Raw genomic sequence first — 13,219 nt, 5'->3', positions numbered from 1 at the left:
CTTCCCTGAGACCCCACTCGCGTACATGGCACCTCCCATCAGACGCCCTCCCTTAGAGCTCCCGGCCTGTATGAGCCCCTCTCCCATACCAGCCCCGCTCCCGTAAGGTCCTGCCCACGAGCCCCCCGTGCCACAGCCCGGCGCACCGTCGAACTCGGGGAAGTAGTCCACCAGGTGCGAGTACAGGATCTTGTCCTCCAGCAGGTCCTTCTTGTTGAGGAAGAGGATGACGGAGGAGTTCTGGAACCAGGGGTAGGTGATGATGGTCCGGAACAGGGCTTTGCTCTCCTCCATCCGGTTCTGGCGGGAGCGAAGGCAGCAGGGATCAGAGGGGCCCTCCCCGCTGCACACAGCCCAAGGGGCAGCTGAGGGGACCCAGGTGAGGGGACCCAGGCTCAACAGGTGGGGAAGGCCCGGCCCCCCCATGCTGCCCCTGCTCAGGGCAGGGCCCACCTCATTGTCCGACTCCACCAGGACTTGGTCGTATTCGCTGAGGGCAACGAGGAACATGATGGATGTCACATTCTCAAAGCAGTGGATCCACTTCCTCCGCTCCGACCGCTGGCCCCCCACATCCACCATCCTGAAAGGACACAGCACCAGGACTCAGCCAAATGGGGCCCCGAGGCCCAGTCTGCAATCCCAGGACGGCTCCCACCCAGGCCCCTCCTGCCACACCAGACAGCAGCGGGAGCAGGAAGAGCCCCCACTGTTAGAACCGGCAAGGAGGCTCTCAGAGCCGCTGCACCGCCTCCGGGAGTGACCACTGCACACCCTTCCCTCACTGGCAAAGGGGCCTGAGGCCACTGGGCCCAGGGAAGCGGGCGCTAGTGTGGGGGTGTGAGAACCCAGAGGATTCTGGGCGCCAGCTGCTGCGGGAACCTGCGATGGGTGCCCAGGGACCCTACGCCCGGCATCTGGATGTCACCCTGGGCACAGAAGCCTTTCCCCTTGCTGGGGCCAGGGACACAGATGTTCACCAAGCGTCACTCGCAGGAGTAAACACTGATGCCACAGTTGCTCCCTGCAGGGACCCTCCAGTGACGGCTGCAGAGGGCAGAGTTGCCGGTGTCCTGCTAGGGCAGAAGAGCAGGCACAGCGCCTCGCCCCGCGTGGTGAGCAGCTCAACCTCACACTCTCAGGCCACACACAAGCAGAAGAAAATCAGCTCAGACGATGTCTGCGGGCATGCGTTCCTTACGGGACGTTTGCCTCTTTCTACTTGTGACTTTTGTAAGTTTTCTATAATGAGGAAAGGCACTTTGGTCTTCTTGAAAGAATACAAAGGCAGAAGTGGAGAGTGCCCCTCAGGCCTCGGCCCCAGGCCCCAGGGAAGGCCGGGGTCCCTGCAACTCTGCCGAGGAGAGCAGGGCTGCCTTGGGCATGTGAGTGGTGAAATCCACCTGGTCTGGTCTGCAGAGGAGTCCAGCAGGCACAGGTGGATGACAGATGTGCCAGGTGACTCTAAGGGACAAGAGGGCCCACACCAGCAGCTGCGGCCAGGCGGGAGGGCAATGGGTGTGCCGACACCAGGCCACAGCCCGTCTGGAGCGCGAGGCCTCTCCTGCAAGCCTGTGGCGGCCGGCAGGGCTGGGATCCGGGTTTCCCTGTGTCTTGTCTCCACCTGAGGGAGTAGGAGCCTCTCCTCACACACTGGGACGATCCCACCAGCCTTCAAGGCCTCCAGACAGGGGTCAGGCCTCCAGCTGCATCCCAGAGCACCTGGCCGGCCCTCTGCCAGCTCGTGGTGGACAGAGGTGGCTGGCAGAGAAACAACGGCGGTAGAGGAGTAGGCTCAGGACGGGGTTCTGCACCCAGCACAGAGGGCGCAGCCGGGCCGGGTGCGGTGGCTCACGCCTGCAATCCCAGCACTGGGAGGCCGAGGCGGGCGGATCACCAGGTCAGGAGATCAAGACCATCCTGGCCAACACGGTGAAACCCCGTCTCTACTAAAAAATACAAAAAATTAGCCGGGCGTGGTGGCGGGCGCCTGTAGTCCCAGCTACTCGGGAGGCTGAGGCAGGAGAACAGCGTGAACCCGGGAGGCGGAGCTTGCAGTGAGCCGAGATCGCGCAACTAAACTCCAGCCTGGGCGACGGAGTGAGACTCCGTCTCAAAAAAAAAAAAAGAGGGCACATCCGGAGCTGGGAAGGGCCTGGAAGATGGTGGAGAGGAGGTGACACACTCAGCCCAGCTCAGGGAGGGGACAAGACATTTCTGACAGAGGACACAGAGGCCTGCGCCATTATGAGGCCAGCGTGGGGCTGCGAGGGGACCCTGAGACACGAGGTGGGAGGGGACATTCATGCCACACCCTGGCCTATGCCCGGCTGGCCTCAGCTTTATCCTGGGGTCATGGGCCCCGCATGAATAAAAAAGAAGAAAAACTTGAATTCTCATAACAGTATACACCATCGCCCAGGTCCAGAGAGGACAGCACAGCTGCTGAGGGCCCAGCTCCTGCTCGGGTCCCGGGAACCACCCCAGAGCTTGGCGTTTCGTGGCTTGTGGCCACGTGGCTCCATCCCTGCCTCCATCTTCACGCTGCATCCTCCCTGCCTGCGCTGGGAGGCCGAGCCGGGAGGATGGGTGGGGAGAACAGGCAGACAGCAGGGGGTGGCACCCCCAGCCCTGGGGTGGGTCTCAGGGCAGGGCTCTCGAGGAAAACCCCACAGACTTCCTGGAACCCTCACAATGGCCTCGGCAGTGCACCAGCTGAGTGGGGACACCCTGGCAGGGAGGCGTCATTCCCTCATGAGGGCCAGTGCCAGGGCGAGCTTGTGCTGCAGGAGAAGGCACCCGCAACCGGGGCCACCGCGAGGCCCTCCAGGACAGGGCCGGCCGGTGCCCCACACGCACAAACACCAGAACTCGGGGACGGCTCTGATCTGGAAACAGGGTCTGTGCAGATGTCACTGGTTAGGATAACGTCACACAGAGGTAGGGTGGCCCTGGCCAAGGACAGGTTATAAGAGAACAGAGGCAAAGGCGCAGGCAGGGAGGACGCCGCATGAGGATGGGAGCAGGGATGGGGCAACGCGGCCACAAGCCAGGGAATGCCAAGGATGCGGCCACCGCTAGGAGCCGAGTGAGGCCTGGGCAGATCCCCTCGGCCTCAGAAGGACCCGGCCCCGCCCACACCTGCATCTCAGCCTTCTGGCCTCCAGCACTGGGCAGGAATGAGGCCTGTGGTGGGAGCCTCACGCCCGACACCAGCAGCCTAGGACAGGCACGCATAAAGCCAGGACCTCGGCGCTGGAGATGTTCTATGGGAACAGAAGCCAGGCAGGCAAGGTCCACGTTCCCAGGGACAGCAGAGTCCAGCCAGCTGCGCGGCCTACCAGGCACAGGACACACTGAGGGTCCCCAGGGAGAACTCTGCTCTGCTGGCCGGACCCCAGCCACAGTGGACCTGGAGCCCCGGAGGCCCAGCAGGATCCGCAGGGGCAGCCTGTGAAGAACAGAATCCACCCCACACCTTCCAGCTCCTCCACCCCAGCCTGGAGCACTCCTCCCCACTCGGTCCCTGTGACCCCTCCTCCCCACTCAGTCCCTGTGACCCCTCCTCCCCACTCGGTCCCTGTGACCCTCCTCCCCTCACAGCCTCGGTCCCTGTGACCCTCCTCCCCTCACAGCCTCGGTCCCTGTGACCCTCCTCCCCTCACAGCCTCGGTCCCTGTGACCCTCCTCCCCTCACAGCCTCGGTCCCTGTGACCCTCCTCCTCCCCACTCGGTCCCTGTGACCCCTCCTCCTCCCCACTCGGTCCCTGTGACCCTCCTCCCCTCACAGCCTCGGTCCCTGTGACCCTCCTCCTCCCCACTCGGTCCCTGTGACCCTCCTCCTCCCCACTCGGTCCCTGTGACCCCTCCTCCTCCTCCCCACTCGGTCCCTGTGACCCCTCCTCCCCACTCGGTCCCTGTGACCCCTCCTCCCCACTCGGTCCCTGTGACCCTCCTCCCCTCACAGCCTCGGTCCCTGTGACCCTCCTCCTCCCCACTCGGTCCCTGTGACCCCTCCTCCTCCCCACTCGGTCCCTGTGACCCCTCCTCCCCACTCGGTCCCTGTGACCCCTCCTCCCCACTCTGTCCCTGTGACCCCTCCTCCCCACTCGGTCCCTGTGACCCTCCTCCTCCCCACTCGGTCCCTGTGACCCCTCCTCCTCCCCACTCGGTCCCTGTGACCCCTCCTCCTCCCCACTCGGTCCCTGTGACCCCTCCTCCTCCCCACTCGGTCCCTGTGACCCCTCCTCCTCCCCACTCTGTCCCTGTGACCCTCCTCCTCCCCACTCTGTCCCTGTGACCCTCCTCCCCTCACAGCCTCGGTCCCCATGAGCCCTCGTCCCTGGTAGCCTCAGTCCCTACGACTCCTCCCACACTGTGCGGCACCCCCTGCTCCAGCCGGCACCCCAGACCCCAGCCCCATGCTCGCTCCATCCAGGCCCCCAGCCCGTCCTGGAGGCCCCGTCAAATGTCCTCCCTGCCAGGTCTCTTCGGCTGCCAGCCTGGATGGATGTGACCATGCCCCCCACACCCCCACAGCTCCCTCCCTGTGTGGCCCTGGCTCACACATACTTAGAGATAAATCTTATCTCCCGACCTGGTCAAACACACTCTGAGGATGAAGACCAATGGGCTTTCTTTTGTTAAATAAGACAAAACAGGGTCTCCCTCTGTCGCCCAGGCTGGAGTCCAGTGGTGCCATCATGGCTCACTTCAGCCTTAACCTCCTGCCTGGGCTTCAGCAATCCTCCTGCCTCAGCCTCCTGAGTAGCTGGGACCACAGGTGCCCACCACCATGCCCGGCTCATTTTTAAAATTTTTTTTAGAGATGAGGTCTGGCTACGTTGCCCAGGATGGTCTCAAACTCCTGAACTCAGGCAATCCTCCCGCCTTGGCCTCCCAAAGCACTGGGTGCGCAGGCGTGAGCCGGCACAGCGGGCAAGTGGGCCTCTCAGTGCCCCCTCCCGCCTGCTGTGGCCCGGGCGGTACCTGAAGATGATGTTCTCCAGGTCGAAAGGGTACTCGATGATGCCGGTGGTGGGCACGCGGACCCGCAGCACGTCCTGCTGGGTGGGCAGGTAGCCCGAGGTGGCGATGCGGTCAACGTCGGTCAGGTAGCTGCAACACAGCGGGGAGTGCTCAGGCCGGCTGCCGGGGGCAGGGGGCAGGACAGGGACACAGCACCCAAACCAGCGGGAGGACGGGAAGCCACCGGGAGGGGGTGGACCGCGCACTGCGCCACCTACAGCAGTGTCTGAAGCAGCCCAGAGGGCTCAGGGCAACGGAGACCCTGGGGTCGGGATACGAGCCTCCCAACCTCTATCCTCTCTGGGGTCTCAGGGGACAGAAATGACCCAGCACAAGAAAGCCCCAGGACGAGGACTGCAGCTGGTTTGGGGGGTTTGCAGTAGAGCTGCCCAGATACGGCCACCAAGGAGGGAGACGGAGACCCAGGGCAGGGGACTTCCCGAGAGAGGCCTGGCTGGCCCCGGGGATGAGGCTTCACAAATAGGCGCATCATTAGGAGAGTCGCAGCTGCAGAGGAAGCTGCAGAGGTCCCAGCAGACCCCCGTGCCCGTCTCCCTGCTGCTCCCTGTGTGCAGGTGCGGCCCCCACCACGGGCAATGAGCCAGTGTCTACACAGCGCAGCTACTGAAGTCCACGCTTGATTCCGGCTTCCTTGGTTCCCCTCATGCCTTTTCCTGCCCAGCCCACAACCCCTCTCTGGGACCCCACCCGGCATTTAGCCGCGGCATCTCCTGAGGCCCTCTGGGCTGTGACGGTTTCCCATTTCTGACGCCCTGGGCAGTGCTGAGTGGGGCGCCCCTCGAGTGGTCTGCCTGGGGTGGGGGCTGTAAGGGGCTGGGGAGGCTGAGTGCCTGCTCAGACCTTTCCGGCACTACGCGGAGGCCCTGGCGTTTCGTTCCGAATGCTTGGTTATCTGGGCCCTCCCACAGCCTCCCAGAGGCAGGGAACACACGGAGGACGGGCTGTCCCTGTCCCCTTAGGGTCTCTCCCGGTGCTGGGGGAGGGCTGGGGCCTCTGCCTGCCAAGCATGGAGGGCAGCAGTGCACAGCCTACCGCGCGGGGGCCTCCGCCTGCAGCCATGGCCCGGCCACCTGTCAGCGCACAAGTCACCCCCTATCCCAGGCCCAGAGACTGGGAGAACCCCGACATCGGTCAAGGTCACAGCCAGTCACTAGTAGGAGACGTGGCTCTGGGGATGATGCCACAGGCAGGAGCGAGACAGCCCAGGGTGTGTCCACCTCCCATCCCACGGCCCTCCTAGGAGACCGTGGGTTTCCCCCACAGGCCACAGGCCAGGCTCCAGCACCAAGGGTGGCGAGGAGCTCAATCCTGACCCGGGGAGGGCAGCGGCAGGGCCAGGCGTACAAGGAGGCCAGTGTCACACCAGAGTCCACTGGCTCCTGCCAAGGCGTGGCCCGTCCAGGGATCTGCTCTGGTCCCTCCGTCCAGCCAGGTGGCCGGGGCCCACCGCGTCCCTGCCCCCGGTGAGCGGGCAGGGGGCACCACAGGCGCCGGCCCGCAGCTGCCATTCCCAGGCCGCCGGCAGTGCGGCGCACTCACTACTTGGCGGAGTCGGAGAGCTGGTACTCGCGCCTGCGGTCGTAGCACTCCTGGATGCCCGGGTCCTCCCACAGGGTCTTGATGGCGCTGACGTACTGATGCTCGAAGGTGGTCACCTTCTCCACGTCCACCTCCCGGATCAGGAGCGCATTGGCCTGCGAGGGCGGGCAGGGGAGAGGCCGAGAGCTCGTCAGGGCCACACAGCCACCAGGAAGCTCGTGACAGCCCCTCTTCCGGGCCTCGGCTGCCCCAGGCAGCATTTCACAGGCTGCGCAGTCAGGACCACTGACAGTTTCTTGTGAACACGTGTCAGAAAAACGTGAGGCCGCCTCGCGGTGCAGTTCCTCCGAACAAGGCCCCACAAGCAAAGCCTCCCAGCGGTGCGGTCTGCAGGGTGCTGGGGAGGCCGGGCTTCGATTCACTTCTCAGAGGTGGGGAGGGGACGGTGTGGGGAACAAGCATACGTAGGACACACATGCTTCAAACCCAGGACCCACAGGAGGGCAGTGCAGCGCCAAGCACAACCGAGCACGACGACAGAAGGCAGCGGGGCCAACAACCCCAGCACTCGCTGCCTGGAATTCTCCAGACACACCGGGAGGCAGGAAGCCCAGTCACAGGGCGTTGTAACCAGCGGCATCGCCCGCAGTGTGCAGCTCCAGACTCGGTTTCTGCCCCGCCGGCTTCTCTCTTTCGTCCGAAAAATGCTTATCAAACACTATCGAGAGCAGACACCACACCCGGTGCTAAGGACAGCGTGAGGCCCCCGAGCTGCCGCACTCAACGGTTTACACAGTGCCCCAACACGAGCCGCCTCCCGCTCACGGAACCCTGGACAGCAGGTGGCATCAGGCCCCAGCTTGCTGCCCTGTCACAAAGGAAGGCCGACCGCACAGACACGTGCTTGCACACACACACACGCTTGCACACACACACGCTTGCACAGACACGCGCTTGCACACACACACACGCTTGCACACACACACGCTTGCACGCACACACACTTGCACACACACACACACCCCCTTCGGGGCAGACACTGTTGGGGGGCCGTCCTTTCCCCTCCTGACGCTCCATGTCCCCGTCCCCCTCCCCGGCGCACACAGGCCGACATGACCAGCCACAGTTCGGCTGAGGGACTGGGGAGGGGACATACTGGGTGGGACCCAGATGGGAAAGAAGGGAGTCTTGCCCTGGGCTCTGGGAGCCACGGGGCCCTCCCAGAGTGGGGACTCAGCCCTTGCTTGTCCCCTCTGAGCAACGCTCCCTGGCCCCGACTCCAACTTCAGCCCTCCCCTTGCCCTGCCCAGCCTCTCAATCTGGGCTGGGATAAGCACACCTAGGGGGACTTGGAAAAAGAGACACAAACCCCAAAAATCCCACTCCCTGGAAACTTCCAGATTAGGGAGCAGCAATCTGCTTCTGCAGAGAACCAGAGAGCACACCCAGCTTTCCCGACCACACGGACTGTCTCCAGCACTCGGCTCTGCTGCTGCTGCTGAAGCACCATGGGCAACATGGCAGAAATGGGTATGTGCCAATAAAACTTTATCGACAAAATCAGTGCAGTTTGCAGATGTCTGTTTCAGAAGCTGATGGAGATCTAAGCCCAAATATGAATGTGGACTCTCAGAGAGGGCCACAGCTGGAAGAGATCACAGTGGGAGACAGGGCAAGTGGCAAACCAAGATCTAAGGGCAAGAGCCCACCTCTGAAAACAGGGCTACAAAAGTGGCATCAACGGCCCCTCGGCTGGAAGGCCCCAGGGAGGCCACTGGCAGGAGCCACGGCTGCACGGCTGCTGGGCCTGCCCCATAGGGCGGCCACTGGGGGAAATTCTCTGGACGCTTCTCAGAGGGCAACGCCAGAGTCACCCTGGGACCCAGCAATTCTGCTCCCAGGCGTAGCATGCAACTGAGGGAAGGGAACACGTCATCCACATAAACACACGTCCACAGACGGTCACGGCAGCTCCGTTCCCAACAGCCCACACATGAAGGCGCTCAAATGTTCGCCAGGAGATAAACAGGCAAATATACGGTCCCTCCATGCACTGGAACATGACTCAGCCATGAACAGGGACGAGGCTCTGACACAGGCCACTGTGTGGATGCACCTTGAGGACGTCATGCTCAGTAAGAGACGCCGGACACAAAAGGCCACACGGCATGCAATCCCATTTCTATGAAAAGTTCAGGACAGACCGATCCACAGAGGCAGGAGGGGGATGTGTGGGTGCCAGGGCTGGAGGAGGGGGTGGGAGTGATGGCCGATGGGGAAGGGGCTTCCTTTGAGAAGATGAAGCGTTCTGGAACCCGACAGCAGTGACAACTATGCAAACATATCGAAAACCACCAAATTATACACTTTAAGCAAGTGCAGCGCATAGAATGTGAATTATAACTCAATAAAGCTGTGATTTAAAAACAGGGCATCAAACGACCTCTACTTTATTTTAAAAAAAAAAAGAAGAAAAAAACCAGCGCGTAGGCCAGGCATGGTGGCTCACACCTGTAATCCCGGCACTTTGGGAGGCCAAAGCGGGAGGACTGCTTGAGCCCAGGAGTTCAAGACCAGCCTGGGCAACATGGTGAAATTCCATCTCTACAAAAAATGCAAAAATTAGCTAGAAGTGGTGATGCACCTGTAGTCCCAGCTACCCGGGAGGCTGAGGTAGGATCATCTGAGCCCAGGAGGTCCAGGCTGCACTGAGCCTTGACCATTCTACTGCACTCCAGCCTGGGCGACAGAGCAAGACCCTGTTTTCAAAACAAAAAAAAAACAGTGTGAGAAGGTGAGAAGTACGGCCTCATGGGTGAGTGTGAGGGCCGACACGAGGTGCCTGGTAGGCTGCTCAGCCCGGGGAAGGGGCCGGAACCAGACGCTCACGCTGCTTACTCCCGAGGCGACCTGGGCGAGCGGCTCACCTCACAGGGCCTCAGCTTCCCCACCCGCAGGATGCAGGCGCCCACAGCTACTTGGGAGGGAGGCTGTGGGGCTTGGCCACGCAATGCCCATCACAACTCTCCAGTTGGCCCCCAGGAAGGCAGCAGTTGCTGTTTCCATGTCCATGACAGGAACGGATGGATGACCAGGGGTAGCCTGGGCCAGCCGGGACCCCCGGCACGGCCCCACCCTGGCAGTACGGCCACCGCGCTCACCGCCAAACCCACAGCTGCCCAGGTGCTCCCCTCCCCAGGTGCCCGTGGGCTCACCTTGTTCTGCTCGTACTTGTAGAGGATCTTGAGCGTCTCCATGGCCCGGATCATGGCCTGCATGGCGGTGAAGATGTTCTGGTAGACGAGCTTGGTGAAGCCACGCTTGTCCTCCTCCGAGTAGCCGGCGCCGTGGATGATGCGCATCTGCTTGATGAAAGTGCTCTTCCCGCTCTCGCCCGTGCCTGGGGGACGGGGCACATGAGGGCGGGCAGCAGCCGGGGTCCGACCCTCGTGCTGCTGCCCCCTCTTACCCAGACCCCGCCGTGCTGCAGCGCCCAGCACAGGAAACCAAGGCACGTGAGGCTGACCGTCTCTCCACCAGACGCCACAGCCTCCTGACTCCTCGGAAAGAGTTTACAAAGCACCCTTCCCATCCTCCACCAAGCCAGGGTTTTATTGGGACCACCCCTTTTCCAGAAGTTCTGCAAGGACACACTTTCCTGGGGGCCAATCGTTGGTATTTACGTCAAAGACCACACGGTCTCAGGCAAAATCAAGTCGCATGGCACCAGCCCCGCAGCTGGGACTGTGCAGCTCTACCACGGTCACACCAGTTCATGACCAACGCCCGCCAGAGGGACAGCGCACAGATGCGGCAGTGGTGCCTCGACAGATGGGCTCACCCCAACGGCATCTCTGCACAGACCACCCCAAAGGCTGGGCGCCCCCTTCCCCAGAGCTTTGCTCAGCGGCCACGGCCACACTGCCCTCTGCGCGCCAAGCACCCACGAGGCTCTCCCCTCTCCCTCTTGGTGCTGTGGCGGGGTCAGCCAGGACCATTATACCTGCCGCAGGCGGCCCTGAGCACATCCCTGAACCCCTTTGCATCTCCATGCCTGCCACGACCTTGCTAATACCCACGATGCTTCGAGAGACAAGTACGCTACCACCCCGTCTCAGAGATGGGCACAATGAGGGTCTCAGGGCCCCAGAGGATCAAAAGGATCAGCAAGTCAGCCTGGAAAAACTATCGAGAAGGGGGCCCACATGGCCAGCTGTCTCTCCACCCCAGCCTCCAGATGAGACCTCCACGCATTCTGGGTGACATGGGGGTCCTCACTCCAGCCCCTCTCCTGCCTCTGCCTCTGCCTCTCACTACCTGGTCACCTCCTGGGCAGAGACTCCGTCTCCCCACTTTTCTTCACCCTCACATGCTGGGATGCCAATGCTGGGTTTTCCAGTGTGTCCACAAATCTCTGATGCTCATCCCTTCCAATATTGGAGCCTAATTCCCCTCCCCTTGAGCATGGGTTGGACTTAATGACCTGCTTCTAGCAAACAGAATGTGATGGAAGTGACAGTGTGCCATCTCCAAGGCTAGTTCACAAAAGGCACAGGGCTTCCTCCTCGCCCTCAGTCTCGGGTCACGGGCTCTGGGGTAGGTAGCCGCCATGCTGTGAGGACCCTCAAGCAGCTTCACTGAGAGGCCCACGTGGTGAGGAACTGAGGCCTCCCACCAACAGCCACTAGAGGGAGCCAGCTTGTGAGTGGCTCCTCCAGCCCCAGTCCAGCCTTCAAATGATGTGGCCCTGCTTGGCTGGTATCCTGACTACAACTTCTGAGAGCCCCCAAGCCAGGATCACTCAACAAAGTGCTCCCACATTCCCAACCCTCAGAAACTATCTGAAATAAGTTTTGTTAATTTAAGTTGCAAAGTTTGGGGTGACCCCATTACACAGCAATAGTTAACTTCTAATTTCTAAAAGAGACTGCCTCAACTCCCTACTCAGGTAATAACCCTGCTCAGGCCCCCAGTGGCCTAGAGACTCAAGCGTCACTGCCCCCTCCCAGCGTGCCCCCAGCCCACTTCTCCAGGCTCGCCTTCACCACCCTGTGTCTCTGAATCTTCCGGCACCTCCCCACTTCCGCACACGTCCTACGCTGTGCCCTCTGCCCACAGCGCTGTTCCAATCACAGCTACCTAAGGGCTGCCTGGTGCTGGGACCCAGCTCACTTCCTCTCACAGCCTCTGCTCCAGAAAGCCCCTGAGCCCCAACACAACTCTCCCTCCGGTACTTTCTGGAACCTTCCTTGCTACCCACGGTAGATATCTTTGCGCAGGTGCCTGTCGCAGGCCCCCTCGCCTGGCAGCTCCCGGAAACAGGCTGCGTGTGTCCCACAGTGGCCGCAGTGCTGCCTTCGGGAGGCCCTCGATGAAGCCCAGGAACGGCCCACAGCACCTGAGCTCCCTGTGGGGCGTCTCGCAAAACACCCGACACATCCCGAGTGGGGAGCCCCGGTGGCAGCTGCCTCTCCCCAGTACTTTTCTCAACCACCCTGAGTCCTTTTCAGAAGAAAGAAAATTGATTTTGATTGTCTCAGGTAGTAATCCGCCTCCCAGCCCTCACCTCATCCACAAAAGGTCAAACCCAGCCAAGTTCCAGGACAGGAGGAGTGAGGGTGAGTGTGCAGGTGAAAACACCTTCGCCCCAGAGGGACCCCCACACGCCCTTCCCTCACCGCGCCCTGGAGAGAAGGGCGGTGGCATGGAGGGGATGCAATCTGAGGCCAGGGATCCTCGGCCTCAGCTCTACTGACGGGTGCTGAACCCTGGGCCCTGAGGGGTGCTCAGCAGCAACCCTGGCCCCCACCCACTCCATCTCAGGAGCACCCCCCCAAATTGTGACAACCACAGATGTCCCCAGACACTGCCAGTGTTCCGTGGGTCAAGACTGCCCCTAGATGAGACTCTATGTCTAACAAAATGCTATTACAAAAGATGGCTGCTCCATGGGTTTGTTTGGAAGGGTGCTGCACCTGGAAACAGCAAACACTCACACACACTGAAAGCCACACCTGACATGAGACCAGCACGCACTGCAAGCCCGCACCCCGGCACAGGCCCCACGCAGCAGGCAGGAGGCGAGGAGGGCCCTGCACTCTGGTCAGAAGGCGCCGCCCCTTGGTAACTTTGCACCCAAGACACAAGGTCCCTCAGGCCACAAACACCTCAACTATGAAACAGAAAAGCAAGCCTCAGCTCTCAGCGAGGATGCCAGGAAGACCAAGACGGCCGAGAAGGAGTCTGAAACGCCACAGGTCACTGCCCAGATGAGAACTGGCTTGATACTACTGTTTGGGGTTGTGTTTTGTTTTTTCAGATGGAGTCTTGCTCTGTTGCCCAGGCTGGAGTGCAGTGGCACAATCTTGGCTCACTGCAAGCTCTGCCTCCCGGGCTCAAGCGTTTCTCCTGCCTCAGCCTCCCAAGTAGCTAGGACTACAGGCATGCGCCACCACGCCCGGCTAATTTTGTATTTTTAGTAGAGATGGTGTTTCTCCATGTTGGTTAGGCTGGTGTCAAAATTCCTGACCTCAGGTGATCCACCTGCCTCGGCCTCCCAAAGTGCTGGGATTACAGGCGTGAGCCACTGCGCCCGGCCTGTTTTGCGTTTTGTAAGGAAGGCAAAAATGAC

General features: G+C 61.5%; 1 protein-coding gene across 1 annotated transcript in view; it reads right to left on the bottom strand.

Annotated features, from left to right (window-relative positions):
- Positions 1-13,219, bottom strand: part of GNA11 (G protein subunit alpha 11) — a 29,574-nt gene that overhangs the window by 4,449 nt on the left and 11,906 nt on the right. The window contains exons 2-6 of the mRNA XM_055247227.2: positions 9,804-9,988; positions 6,589-6,743; positions 4,990-5,118; positions 454-583; positions 147-300 (exon numbers count right to left, since the gene is read on the bottom strand). Of these exons, the coding sequence (XP_055103202.1) occupies positions 147-300; positions 454-583; positions 4,990-5,118; positions 6,589-6,743; positions 9,804-9,988 (753 nt within the window). The remainder of the gene's footprint in view (positions 1-146; positions 301-453; positions 584-4,989; positions 5,119-6,588; positions 6,744-9,803; positions 9,989-13,219) is intronic.

The sequence above is a fragment of the Symphalangus syndactylus genome, chromosome 17, assembly GCF_028878055.3.
Source record: "Symphalangus syndactylus isolate Jambi chromosome 17, NHGRI_mSymSyn1-v2.1_pri, whole genome shotgun sequence".
Taxonomy (NCBI): Eukaryota; Metazoa; Chordata; class Mammalia; order Primates; family Hylobatidae; genus Symphalangus; species Symphalangus syndactylus.
This window is presented reverse-complemented; position numbering and strand designations above follow the sequence as displayed.